The sequence below is a fragment of the Ranitomeya variabilis genome, chromosome 2 (genome assembly GCF_051348905.1).
Source record: "Ranitomeya variabilis isolate aRanVar5 chromosome 2, aRanVar5.hap1, whole genome shotgun sequence".
NCBI lineage: Eukaryota > Metazoa > Chordata > Amphibia > Anura > Dendrobatidae > Ranitomeya > Ranitomeya variabilis.
Window position 1 is genome coordinate 524234420 of NC_135233.1, and position 14902 is coordinate 524249321.

General features: G+C 40.4%; 1 protein-coding gene across 2 annotated transcripts in view; it reads left to right on the forward strand.

The window, feature by feature from the left end:
- The window catches only part of ELP4 (elongator acetyltransferase complex subunit 4), a 552864-nt gene extending 539560 nt beyond the window's left edge, over positions 1–13304 (forward strand). For both annotated transcript variants that reach the window (XM_077288061.1, XM_077288062.1), the window contains exon 10: positions 13063–13304. In XM_077288061.1, the coding sequence (XP_077144176.1) occupies positions 13063–13194 (132 nt within the window). In that variant the 3' untranslated portion in view covers positions 13195–13304. The remainder of the gene's footprint in view (positions 1–13062) is intronic.
- Positions 13305–14902: the final 1598 nt, after the last annotated feature.

Below are 14902 nucleotides of genomic sequence, written 5' to 3' on the forward strand. Positions count from 1 at the left end.
AAATTCTGTGGCTCCTGGAAGTTGACCATGAAAAAATAGAATAAATAATAATGGCTTTGTCCTACAGACCCAAAATGGGCAAGTCCTTGAGGGTTATATCATGTCCGTGTAGTAGGTTTACAAGTTGAGCAGGACAGAAATCAAGTAGCTGTGGGCAGGACTACTTTGGAGACAATGGCCCAGGTTCAACATTTTTCTGGCATAAAACATTTTGAAAAGTCAAAACAATTTTGTGGAGTGCAAGGTTGACTTTTGAAATCTTCACGGTAGGTTCAATCAGCTTTTGCAAAATAGGCAGAGTTAGGACGAGGCATGGCAGCACCCAGGTCTAATTCACAATGAGTTGAGACATACCTTACACCAAACGTGGGGTAAAGCTAATGCCAATTTTAAGATGCACCTGAATCATGAGGTGATGAATCCAGTGCTTCTGACTCCATCATGCCCCCTCATTAAGATCTTTGTAAATAATGCAGGTCTTGATTAATCAGTGTACAGCTCTGCGGCCCCACCCAGATGACTTACACAAAGCAGATTGCAGCAGAAACATAACATTTATTTTATACCTTTTACTCTGCTTGTTACCTACAACACGGAGATCCTTTAGAAGGTGTAGGGGTTGTACTCGGGTGCGACGGGAGGAAAACAGGAGGCTTGTTCCTTTAAAAGTTCATGTGGGTTTATTGCTTCATAAACACAGAAGCAAAAACAGAAAGTAAATGGCGTTTAGATCAGGCAAAACTAAGTACAAATGTTCATAGCAGGGCTCTGTTCCACCAGGTCTGTGGGCATATAGGCTGGGGTAATGACCAGTACCCAGGCTCGGTCTGGAGCCACACACAGGAGGCCTTCTCCCTCCCAAACACAGACGATGTGCCAAACAACAGTCTCCAGTATATAAGCTGTAACCTCACCCAGAGGTGAGGTATGTGGGTAGCCAGACCAGCCCATCTCTCATAGCTACCCACAACCCAGACCCAGGTGCAACAAACGAACCTCTTAGTGCTTTCATGCACTGGAGAAAATACTCCGGGTTACATCACAGAGACAAGCCATCTCTGTGACACATACCTCCCATCGACTTTGCGACCATTAGCCACACTACAAAGGTAATCCAGTGCCACACTGCCATTACTTAGTGATATGGAGGAATTCATTCTAGTAAACTTGTGACATGTGCACTATTAAAGAGGCTATCCGGAACTTTAAAAAAAAGTGCCTAATCACTAACAGGCAGGTAGTAGCTATTTACCTACCTGTTGTGCCTGGTGCCATTTTTTGCCAGCACAGAGCGGTCATAGACCGCTCCTGCCGGTGATTCCGCTATCTCTACTGACGTTACGTCGAAAGAACAGCAGCTTATTTTCTGCTGTTCTCTGTTGTCAAGGTGGGACTGCTGACATAATTTTGATTGACAACCCGATCCCTGCTGCCTATCTGTGGGAGGCGGCTGTCAATCATTAATGATTTTAACAAATTAGTGATCTATAGTTCCACTGATGAAAATGGCTCAAAGTCATCTACTATCTTAAAGCTTTATTGTTAGGTCCTTCGCCAATAGCTCTTTTAGCTATATGATGTATCCTCATTAACCTCTCTGTGTGCTGTTCATAATTCCCCATTGAGAATATTAGTTTATTGAAATGATTTCTGTGATTTTTTTCCTGCACCCTTCTTTCCCTCTCTTTGCTTTCTTTTTTGTATTCTCCCTGTAATTTTCCTGCTTCGGTCTCAGCTGTCATAGCTGAGCAAGGCATTTTTAAGCCCCGGGCAAGCCACACATTTGCTCCATTTTTCCATTTTTTCATTCCTGCACAAAATGCATTTTCTGCTGCACTGAACATGAACTAAGTGAAAATATGAGAGGTATAGTACAGTAAACCTTTCAGTGCCCTAATTTATTTGGGTTACATGCTAAGAATTAGGACTTAGACATTTTACATTATGCTTTAATAATATAATTACACACTCATCCTTCAAGTTTTATTAGAAATTATATTCAGTTTATTTTATTTATATGTATTTTTACTTTATATTTTAGATGCAGATTGAAGATGTCACCTACTTTGTAATGACATGACATCAAGTGAAAATTGCATACATTATTTTATAACAGGACGAGTATATTCTTCCTGTCCTCAAAAGACACAGACTGTTAGCTTAGCTTATACCATGACTCGTTTTATGTATATTGTTTTTCTACTTGGTTATGGTTTTTTATGAGTTAAAAGTTGACATTTAAAATCTCTTCCCAACATTGGACATATCCATATGTCATAGTCGGCTGTTACATACTATCCTATTACATATGGATACGTCATGGCGATTTTGCCCCCACATAGGCTATGTGCGTGATCGCTACCTGGTGTCAGCTGATGCTGACACCCGGCACTCAGTGCAGGAGCTGTGCCCGCACCACTCCCAGAACTTTAACCTCCTTAATACTGCGATAAATATCGATCACAGCATTTAGGACGTAAGCAGAGGAAGGAAGTCCCCTCTGCTCTCCGATCGGCGCTGCCGCAACATCATCATGAGGAGCCAATCATTGTCGTGGTGTCCCATCGGCACTGGGTCACCAGAGTTAGCAAACTTCCTAAATCATGCTCAGAGCATGATCTAGCAAGTTTGTCTGTCAGTTCAGCTCTGACAGCTTGACTAGCATAGAAAAGCTCCTGCTCTAAAGTACGTGATTCAGACAGAACCCTTGGCTGAAGATTCCCTATGAGGCAGATGGAGTCACTGCAGATGCAGTCTGACCTATGATCCTAATGTCTATCTGTTTAGGTGTGGATAAAAACACGGTTGACCACAGTTTTGTGCACTTTTTGAAGTAAAGGACATTGCTGAACAGAGATAACTCTGCTGCCTCATTATAGTGAATGGATCCTTTGTCGGTTTCATCTGAATCACGTCACTCGGAGATTTAGATGGTAACCCCAAAGTAAGTGCTCAGCATAGAGCACTTAGGGGCTCTGTATATGGAGTCTGGAAAGTATTCTAAGAAAATCTGTGCTCCAGGAGGCAAATAGCGCACCATGCCTCTTGAATTTCGCCGTATGGCTAAGCAGTACTGTACAGCCATATATAGGGTCATTCAGCAGAAATTGCGTCCAAATTTTGGTGCCATTTTTATCCATTCCACGGTGTGAAAACGTAAAATATGGGTCTAAAACAACATTTTGGTGATAAGAATGTAATTATTTTCTTCTTCACTTCCCAATGGTTTACAATTCTGTGACCCACCTGTGGTGTCAGTGATCACTGCACCCTGAGATGAATTCATTGAGAGTTGTTTGTAAAATGTTTTTTTTATGGTGGGGTCTGCTGTTCTGCCACCTTAGGGGCTCTGCCAATGTGACATTGCACCCTCAAACCAGTCCAGCAAGAGCTAAACTCTAATATTGTGCTTCTTCCCTTCTGAGCTTTGCACTGTTCCTTAAAAATAGTTTTCTATCACATATGGGGTATTCTGGAGAAATTGAACAACATATTTGGCATCCATTTTCTCCTGTTACCCCTGTGAAAATAAATGTATGGATAAAGTAACATTTTTGTGGGAAAATTTTTATTTTTTTTATTTTCACGGCTTTAAGTTATTAACTTCTGTGAAGCCCCTGGTGATTCAGGATGCTCACCACACATCTAGATACATTCCTTGAGGGGTCTAGTTTCTAAAATGGGGTCACTTGTGGAGGGTTTCCACTGTTTAGGCACATCAGGCGCTCTCTAAACGCAACATGACACCTGCAGACCATTCCATCAAAATTCGTTTTTCGCTCCCCTCCTTCCCAGAGCCATAATTTTTTTATTTTTCCATCAATTTGGCCATGTGAGGGCTTATTTTTTGCAGGACGAGATGTACTTTTGAACGATCCCATTGGTTTTACCATGCCGTGTAACAGAAAACGGGAAAAAAATTCCAAGTGTGATGAAATTGCAAAAAAAGTGCAATCTCACACTTGTTTTTTGTTTGGCTTTTTTGCTAGGTTCACCAAATGCTAAAACTAACCTGCCATTATGATTTTCCAGGTCATTATGAGTTCATAGACACCTAACATGTCTAGGTTATTTTTTAGCTAAGTGGTGAAAAAAAATTCCAAAGTTTGCTAAAAAAAACAACAAAAAAAATTGCGCGATTTTCCGATACCCGTAGTGTCTCCAATTTAGGTGATCTGGGGTCAGGTGAGGACTTATTTTTTGCGTGCCGAGCTGGCATTTTTAATGATACCACGTTTGTGCAGATACGTTCTTTTGATCGCCCGTTATTGCATTTTAATGCAATGTCGCGGTGACCAAAAAAACGTAATTTTGGCGTTTTGATTTTTTTTCTCGCTACGCCATTTAGCGGTCAGGTTAATCCTTTGTTTTTATTGATAGATCGGGCGATTCTGAACGCAGCGATACCAAATATGTGTATGTTTGATTTTTTTTTTTTTAATTGTTTTATTTTGATTGGGGCGAAAGGGGGGTGATTTGAACTTTTATATATTTTTTTTTTTTAATATATTTTTAAACACTTTTTTTTAAAAAATTTTGGCATGCTTCAATAGCCTCCATAGGAGGCTAGAAGCATGCATAACTCGATCGCCTCTGCTACATAGAGGTGAAGTATAGATCACCTCTATGTACAGAAATGCAGGGTTGCTTTGAACGCGGACCACAGGGTGGCGCTCAAAGCAATCGGCCATCAACAACCATAGAGGTCTCAAGGAGACCTCTGGTTGTTATGGCAATGCACCGCTGACCCCCGATCATGTGACGGGGGTCAGCGGTGCGAGCACTTCCAGCCGCACAGCCGGGAGCGCTAGTTAAATGCCGCTGTCAGCGCTTGACTGCGGCATTTAACTAGTTAATGGGCGCGGGCGGATCGCGATTCCGCTCGCGCTCATTGCACGCGCATGTCAGCTGTACAAAACAGCTGACATGTTGCGGCTTTGAGGTGGGCTCACCGCCGGAGCCCACCTCAAAGCAGGGGATCTGCCAGCTGACGTACTATTCCGTCATATGGCAGAAAGGGGTTAAAAATAAAATTTTTGCAGCACCTGGGGGTTCAAGGTTCTTAACATACATCTAAATAAGTTCCCTGAGGGGTCTAGTTTCCAAATGTTGTCACATGTGGGAGTTTCCACTGTTTAGGCACATCAGCGTGACACGGAGTCTGCTAATTATTCCTGCACATGTTGCATTCAAAAAGTCAAATGGCTCGCCTTCCCGCCATGCGCCCAAACAGTGGTTTTTATGGGGTATCGGTAGAAATTGCACAACAGATTTTTGAGGTCCATTTTTTTCAATTACCTTTGATAAATAATAATAAATAAATAAAAAAATTCGGTCTAAAGTAACATTTTTGTGAAAAAAAAGGTCATTTGTTCTTTCCACATTCTAAAAATTCCTGTGAAGCACCTTATGGGTTGATAAACTTGAATGTCGTTTTGAGCACCTCGAGGGGTGCAGTTTTTAGAACAGTGTCACTTTTGGGTGTTTTCAAAGTCGCTTCAAATGTGGTGTCTCTAAAAAAAATTGTTTTGTAAATTGTGTTGAAAAATGAGAAATCGTTGGTAAACTTTGAACCCTTATGACTTCCTAACAAAAAAATTTAGGTTTCAAAAATTGTGGTGATGTAAGGTAGATATGTGGGGCATGTTATTTATCTATTTTGTGTGACATATGTCTCTGATTTAAGGCCATAAAAATTTAAATTTGAAAATTGCTAGATTTTCTCCAAATTTCCTTTTTTTTTCACAAATAAATGCAACTTTGCTTTAATTTTGGTGGAGCACCTGAAGAGTTAACAAACGTTCTGAACTCTGTTTTCAAAACCTTGTGGTGAAAATGGATCTTGTTTGGAGGTTTCTGGCAGAGGCCCCTTAAATCCAGTTTAAAAGTCTAGTAGTCTCTAAAAATACAAGTTTTGTAAATTAAATTTAATTGGAAAAAAAAAGAAAATTTGCTTTAGCTTTTAAAGAGGTATTATCATGCTATTAAATTGATTTAGTTAGCATGATAATAAGCATGTATTCAATTGACTTTATTTTTCCTATATGCTGTCACTTTCGTGCAATGAGAGTTTTATCATACATAGTGTACAGTTTGTTTTAGTGATGACCGACCACCAGAGCCTGAAGAGTAAGCAAGTAGTATCTACAGTTCAGGCTGAAGAGTTAACTCATGAGATCCTAGTAACTTCTCTCCTTTGAAAGGTTATGCAGTTGAGTGTTGCTGAACACACACAATAAGAATAGCCCTTTAAGTCTTGTAACATTGTCACAAAATAGAAGGACATTTCAAAATTGATGCTGACATACAGTAGTTATTTAGCAATTATTTTGTGTGGACTGATTGTTTGAAGGGCATAAAAATTAAAAGTTAAAAAATTGTGCATTTTCTAAATTTTCAGCTAATTTCTGTTATGTTCATAAATAAACGCCCTCTATATTTACCACAAACATAAAGTACAGTTTGTCTCAAAAAAGCTTTTCAAAGTTATTGCCACATAAAGTGGCATATGTCAGATTTGAAAAATGTGGCCTGGTCAGGAAAGTGAAAACTGGCTTTGGCGGAAAGGCGTTAAAAGAAAGGCCTTTGCACTGATTTCTTGTGACATTGTTTACAAAGTGACATTTTTGTAGAGAGAATCCTCAATGCTTTAAGGAAGTACTATGATTTCTTGCACTCTTCAGTGTGTATTTGGCTCATTTCCTTAATGTGGACCAATGGGGGTTTATGATCATAAAACATTTTAATGTAGTCTTCTGGCATGTCCAAATGACACTTCAGGAGATCACTTTTATCAAGGCTTCACCTTTTATTGGGTAGGCATTGAAACATTTTATTAGAAACAGTCCTCCTTCAATAATTCTTCTGGTGGCAGCTCCTCTAAACCCTTTAATATCAGCCATGGTGGTCTCCACCTTGGACTGGATCTTGGAAGCTTTACATTTTTCCCATAACATCTTTTATATGTAGTAATTTTAAAAAATGGCTGTTCACACAATGTATGCACTCACTCACCAGATCCACCTCAGAGAGGGATACGAATCAGCGTAGAGACCCCACTCCCTCATGATGGACATATCCCCTGACAGGGCAATAGACAGAATTTGTTGTGGCAAGACAACAATTTTAACACGTGCTGATGTTTAGTTCTAGCTAACATTTCTCTTTGTGTCTGATGTTTTGTTTACCGTCTCGTTTTCTATTGAAGATCGGATACCCTGTTATTCTAAAATATAAATGTATAGTGCTGTCCATCTCCAGCATCCGGACAGTGTAACGACACTCGGGCAGTTTGCTTTTGCATGCGTCTCCATGGCAACTGTCCATTTCTCGGCATTTTTCCTACTGATTACCCATCATCGCAAATTTAAACTTGCAGTCACATCACAGGACTATATATTGTTCAGTAAACTGTCCCCAAAACAAAGACGGTAATCTAACATCAGATGGATCTTTGAGGTAAAAAAGGATTAAGAGTTGGCACATATACAGCCATAGTAAAATAGAATTTACAGTATATTCAGCTAAAATAACATCAACAATATCAAAAAGTGGACAAAAAAGGTGTTACTGAATATTCAGACAAAGCTGAAAAGAGATAAAAACAAACTCTTCGTCACCTTGCTAGTTCCCTTCATATATTGTGCTGGATTAATACCAATACAGATTGCATCGATAAGTCAGCACCTATAGATTTACAGGGGTTTCTGACACCTAGTGCAGTTTGATTAAAAAAAAATGTGATGGACCTTGAACTTGTATTCACTAAATGGCTTAAACTCTTATGCACGGACCCGGTGTTGCATGTACTTGACAGGGATGCCTGCTGTATTATACTAGCTATTGAATCCATGGTGAGCATTTTGATTGGTACATTTTTAATTTCATTAAAGTATTAGCTGAAAACAAAAAAAATATTGTGCAACCATTTTTTTTTGGTATGCACTATATTTTCTTATGAAAAATAAAAATAAAAGCAAAATCCAGTCCTGTTGAGCCAGACTTCAATTTTTCTACTTTCCTTGATGTGAGGCCCAGGGCGAGGCCGGTGGATGAGCCTAGAGCAACTGGGTGAGCTGGAATCAAGTTTCTATAATTTTAAACTCTGTTGTCTTTCTTTAAGTTGCCTTGTTGTTCAGTAGTGAAAACTTTGACCTTGACTTGCTGGAAGGATTTTGTCCTTAAAAAGGCCACATAAAGTTGACTATGGCTGAAGGCTGGAGATGGCAAATATATGCCAACTGAATCCAGTGTTTGCCCTTGACTTTTGTTGATAGTCATAGCATAAGCAAGTCTTAAGGGAAACTGTTTTTGTTTTAAAGTAAAAGGAAGATAAGGGTCGCTTGATGCCAGAATTTATTTTTAATTATATTTTTTTCATTACTCTTGAAGTAATCTCCCTTTTTTCAGTAGACTTATGGGCGGTGTTTGCATAGCGCTCTGTTCACGGTGTATTACAATTAAAATTGCGCCGGAGTGTGGGCGTGCGCAGTGCTATGTTAATTTTGTAATGCGATATTTACTGTAAAGTGATACCCCGCTGTGCGGCACCATTTTTTTTTAAAGTCACTGTGTCTGTGAATTTGCATATACAGTGTCTAGAATAAAATGGCGACGGCGATCGTTTTATGCGCACGTGCTGCCTGCAGCAACATTTTATTATTAAAATGTACTACAATGACAACATAGAAGTGCGTACGCATCGGCCATAGGGACATTGGTGATGGCCGGCGTGTGCGCTCTGCTATGTTGATGTTTTAGTTCATTACTTCAATAAAATGGTGCCAGAATCAGCGTGTGCATATACCAAGATATCCGGTGCCATTTTGTTGAAGACACTGTGTCTGCAAATTCACGTACACAGTTTGTTCAATAAAATGGCGCCATAGTGTAGTATGTGCATGCTCTGACTGCGGCACCACACTGTGCTGGCGCCGCCCATCAAAAGAATGCATCCAGCGTTATATATAAGATTTCAAAGGAGCCACTGCTGGCCATTATCCTATCTGCTTTGAAGATCAGTGGATGTCTTGAAGGCCGTCTACATGACATAATCAGTCTTTACATGGATGACACCCTCCTATATCTGCAGTGGGCGGATGTTACCTTGTTGACGGCCATGAGAACAGTAGATGAGTATAGACTTTTTTTCTGTGGTAAAATTAACTGGGATCATTTCTGTGTTCTTCTCTGAATCTGGACTTGTATCTTATTTGCATGCTCTTTTGCTGGCAGAGAACTGCTACATGACCAAACGAGATGCAAGTGGGAGGCGGACGTCGAGTCGATGAGCAATGAGCTTTCAAAGCTCATTTTGGAAACCCCTAAATTAGTTTCTTCTAACTGCACTGAAACAGCCACACAATTGTATATTCTTAACTGTATATATGACACCACATCCAGATTGTACAGGGTACAGTTCTAGTTCCGAAATGAGGGCACAAACTGTCATAAGGGCTCTGATGGTTAATACTCGGCTCTGATGGTTAAGTTCTTACACAAGCACATGGAAATCCCCATCACTGATGACTAGAGATGAACGCACCCAAACGTTAAAGTTTTGGGGCCGTGCACAAACCCCAATCACGGACTTCTACCGGAACTCATTGTTACTGTTTGGGTTTGGTAGCACACATATGGAGAGACATGAACAGTGTTTCCGGTGTCATCATAATTTATAGGGTGTTACCAAAGTAATACTATACCTGCCTATGGTACATCACTTATGGGCAGAGTAAAAGGCAGTACTCTGTATGTTGACATCATTTACAGCCCAATACAGATAAGATGGCCTCAGAATAGGCGTTCGCTGTAGTATGAGGTCTACAATTTAGTGTTTGTCAGCTAGTTGTAATGAATTATAGTATACGATTAGTCTTCTAGTGCTACATCTCTAGTTCAGATGTGCAACCCCAATTCCAAAAAAGTTGGGACACTTCAAAATGAACAGAAAACCAAACTACAATGATTTGGAAATCTCTTAAAGCCATATTTTATTCACATTAAAGCATAGAACTCAGATCAGAAGTTGAACATTGAACATATTTCCATTCATTTGAAAATGTATCTCCTTTAGAAATTGATGGCAGCAACGTCTAAAAAATAATTGGTCCCAGGTCATATCTATCGTTGTGTAACATCCCCTCTTATTTTTACAACAGTCTATAAACGCCTGGGAAATTAGACCAATTGCTGGAGTTTGGGGAAGGGATTGTTGTCCTATTGTGGTCCGATGTCAGGTTCTCGTTGCTCCACTATCCCGAGTCTTCTTTGCGGGTTTTTTAGTTTCATAATGCGCCATATGTTTTTCATTTTTTTTATGGTGGGTGGAAACATCTGGACTGCATGAGGCCAGTTCATCACCTGAACTCTTTTGTAGAGCCATGCTGTTGTGATGGATGCACTATGGGTTTAGTATCATCTTGTTGAACTATGCAATGCCTTCCTTGAAAAATACTTTGTCTGGATGGGAACATATGTTGTTCTAAAACCTCTATCGAAGGACACACTCACACTGGCATAGATTCTCAAATGCAGGAGAATTGGGCCAATTATGCTAATTGCGTTCGACTCAAACTCTGTCAGAGTTTAAGCCAAGTGTCATCTAAGTGTGATCTGATTTTCTCACATGAGAGAATTGCAGCACAGGTGCGGAGAAGATGGGGAACTTAATTTCTCCATTATCTCTGTGCAGACATCCGAGTGCAGTCGTATGTTTCACAAGCACTCATAGACTTGTATGGGTGTGTAATCCGATATCGCTGAATCAGCATGAGAAAATAATCTCATATCTGCACTGCCATATAGTATAACATTGGGCAGAGTGTTATCCGAAAACATCAGATAGCACTTGGCCGTGTTATACCGACAGTGTGAGCAAGCTATAATGCTCAGTATTCATGGCACCTTTTAAGATGTGTAATAAGCGGGCCATGCCACAGGCGCTAATACAACCCCATCAGAGCTACAAGCTTATGAACTGTGCGCTGATAACAAGCTGGATGGTCACAGCTTATGAACTATGCGCTGATACCAAGCTGGATGGTCACAGCTTATGAACTGTGAGCTGATAACAAGCTGGATGGTCACAGCTTATGAACTGTGTGCTGATGATAACAAGCTGGATGGTCACAGCATCCCTGATTTTCAAAGAGAATGTCAGATTTTGATTCATCTGACCACAGAACAGTTTTCCATTTTCCTTCAGTCCATTTTTCATGGCAGTGATCTAAGGCAAAATTCTAAGTGGCGCACTCCCTTGGGTAAAAAGCAACCCCACCCATAAATGGTCTCAGGATGCTTTACTAATGGCATGACACAGGGCTCATGACACATTGTAGCATTCATCATTCTCCCAGATGTCCCAAACAATCTGAATATCCATTCAAAGAAAATGTGTCATGCTTTTCATCGCACTGATATTTTTTCCAGGGGGAGTGGAGGGGTGAATTTAAACTTGTGTTTAACAAAATGTGTAATTGCAATAATTTTCTGGGAGAAATACTTAATTTTCTCAAACAATTTCAAGGGTGCCAACACTTTTGGCAATGACTGTATACTACATTTATGTGTGTTACTGTGTGACCAACATTTTAAAAGCCATCATTCCAGGGCAAGCCTCATACTGAATTCAAAATACAGTATATACCCCTATTTGTGACGCTGGTAATATGAACCATGTAATATTGACTTCACCATTATGAAATAGTGACTGAATTTCATTCTAAAATATTTTTTCTATATTGTAAAGGTTTCTGGCATAGAATTATAAAAGTCCCTCATTTTGGATCCCCAGTGAGCAGAGAGTAGCTACGAAGAGCGTCTCTTGCTCTAGAGAAATCAACATGTCCATGCATCACACAGAAAAACCCACTGGGCAGCATGTAATCTTCCATTTCCTCTATAGTGGTGCTACAAGGAATGGAGCGCTTGCTGACAAATTTCCCTGAAGACTACATCTGCTTGCATGAGCTTTCAGTAGTGGGACACTCTGTTACATTTTCAGGGCACCATTCTAATACAAAGGATTTTTAAAAGCAGACAAATTCCTTTAATCCTTCAGTAAATATTAGGATTTGCAGTTTTCTTTTAGATAGTCTTCAAGGTCAGACATGTCACCTGTGGAGCCCAACATCCTGAAAAAGAATGATAGTGCTTGTGTATTTAAATGCATGTAGAAACTGATAATGATTGTCATGACCAGGGCCAGATTAATGTTTGAGAGGCCCTGGGTCAAAATTAGATGAATGCCCCTATTAGGATTTGAACACCGCCCCACCCTTATCACAGCTACATATAGGAGAGGTGGTTGTGATGCACATGGGCCTCCTGATTAACGTTTATGGGGTTTTTGGATACGGTTGAGACAGCAGCTCCCTTGAAAAAATAAAGACACAACTTTGGCCAGCTCTACACCACTTTTTGAGTGGATTAAATAATCCATTGAGCAGTAATGTGGAGGGATAGAAATCTCTTAGGTTCCCATGGTGGTGATGGCCCATGAGTCAAGCCTTCCTCCGTATCAACATACAGAACACATACTGTTCTTGCTTCAGTAACCATGAAACCCCTGATAACCCTGGGTGACTTCCTACAATTAGGTCCTATGGCCCTCGACTGATGAGATTGAATCTCCTCTATATGAAGATGTAGAGCAGAGGGATTAGAGGCCTATGTTGATACAACCATACACAGAAGGGGGCATGTCGCGCATTCCCCAAAGTTGGGATGTAGATGACCATATACAGAGTGTAACAAGATATAAATGCATATGTCAAGAGTTTCCTTGAAAATCTAATCCTTGTAGGTCGTGATTTATCATAAGAGGAGTTCATATTGTATATGTGTCCACTTTTTTTTTTAAGTCACCATTGAAATATGCGTCTCCACTCCACGTGTGAATTGTATTTCAAATAAATGGTTTGGAAGAGATTTATAGATACTTATGTAGCATGTAAAACTAAATGACTACATGAATGACTAACAAGGTAGGCCGTGTGCGTCTTCAAATAAACATTTAATAATGGTTGTGTTCTGTTATTTTCATTCCCATTCTCTCCGCAGAGACTGCATTTGCCTCCAGACTTGTCAGACACAGTGAGTCGTTCAAGCAAACAGGATCTGGCAGGGTCGACCAAACTGCTGAGCTCAGGATGTGGCTCTGCCGCCGCGGGCAAGAAGCACCTGGACTTCTAGTGATTTTTGCTAAGCAGATATGTTCCAAATGGGGCACCATCATCATCAACATATAAAACCATATTATTAATGGAATATTATTATTAAAATAGTGTTGGTCTAACTGGCTGCGTCTGTTTTTTTTTGTACATGAATATAAAATGTTGTTTTATATTTTTATTGTAAGTTTAATATTATTTAATATTTTTAGGAGAGCATAATATACTATTTTATTAAACTATATGTACATTATTAGTTAGTATTTTAGTGCATGAATATCCTGAATTATTTATTGATGAGCTCTCTAAATTATGGACCATGAATCTCATGTCCCATTTAATGCACGTATTATTTCATTCTTTCGTGGTGTTTAGTTGATTTTTTTTTCGCGGACCACTATTTCCTGATGAAAAATGGTAATGTATGCGAATCAGAACAGATTGCACAGAAATCAACCATCACTTTTTGATCTAAACATTTATATAACAAGGAGTCACATATGTTTATTTATCATAAAAAAGTCTATCAGTTTATTTTCCCCCAAAAGCGTATTTAATGTGTTTTTCTTTCTTCTCTGTTAAAACCATAGTTTTAAATAATTTACAACAACACTGAGAGATTACATCAACAGATTAAATTCTAGATTGAAATTCAAACTGACAGATACATTAATGCTGGTAACTCTGAAATGTTCACTCAAGCTTAATGAATAAATAGTGTAAATGCAGGGCGAAAACACACACATACAAAACGTTCTTTGCAGTAATAGTGTGCCGAATATCTTGCCTGCAAACACCTGACAATTAAGATAATTGGGATGGAGAATGTATGACTTTCCATAATTTGATTTCTAATTTATTTTTATTTTTATGTTGTTTTGGCCATTTTTTCTTTTATGAAGATGTTTTACTGTGTCGTTATAGTAGCATCATACATCGAGACCCATGTTGGTAAAATTCTGGCTACTTATTGGCTTTTACCAGGGTCCGGACTGGCCATAGGGCAGTTCTGGCAAATGCCAGAAGGGCCGATGGCAGTAGTGGGCCGCTCGAGTGTGCCGCTGTCGGCACACTCCCCACGCTGTCGCGGCACACTCCCGGCCCCGCATTCAACTATACCGGCGTCATAGACGCCGGTACAGTTGAATGCAATGATGGAGGAGAGAGCGTCTGCTGACGCCCCCTCTCCCATCATTCCCCGCTCTGCCTGCCGCTGACACTGCGGGTGCGCGATGACGTCATATCATCGTGCACCTGCTGTGTGACAGGGCGGGCAGACTGCGACTGCTGAGAGTGAGACCAGAGCCAGAGCAGCGCGGGACACGAGGAGAGAGGTGAGTAGAGTGTTTATTTTTTTTTTATCAATGAGTGATGACTGGATTGTGGAGCTATTGGGGGGGGCTGCCTGCCTGCATTACTTTCTATGGGGGCTGCCTGCCTGCATTACTTTCTATGGGGGCTGCCTGCCTGCATTACTTTCTATGGGGGCTGCCTGCCTGCATTACATTCTATGGGGGCTGCCTGCCTGCATTACATTCTATGGGGGCTGCCTGCCTGCATTACTTTCTATGGGGGCTGCCTGCCTGCATTACTTTCTATGGGGGCTGCCTGCCTGCATTACATTCTATGGGGGCTGCCTGCCTGCATTACTTTCTATGGGGGCTGCCTGCCTGCATTACTTTCTATGGGGGCTGCCTGCCTGCATTACATTCTATGGGGGCTGCCTGCCT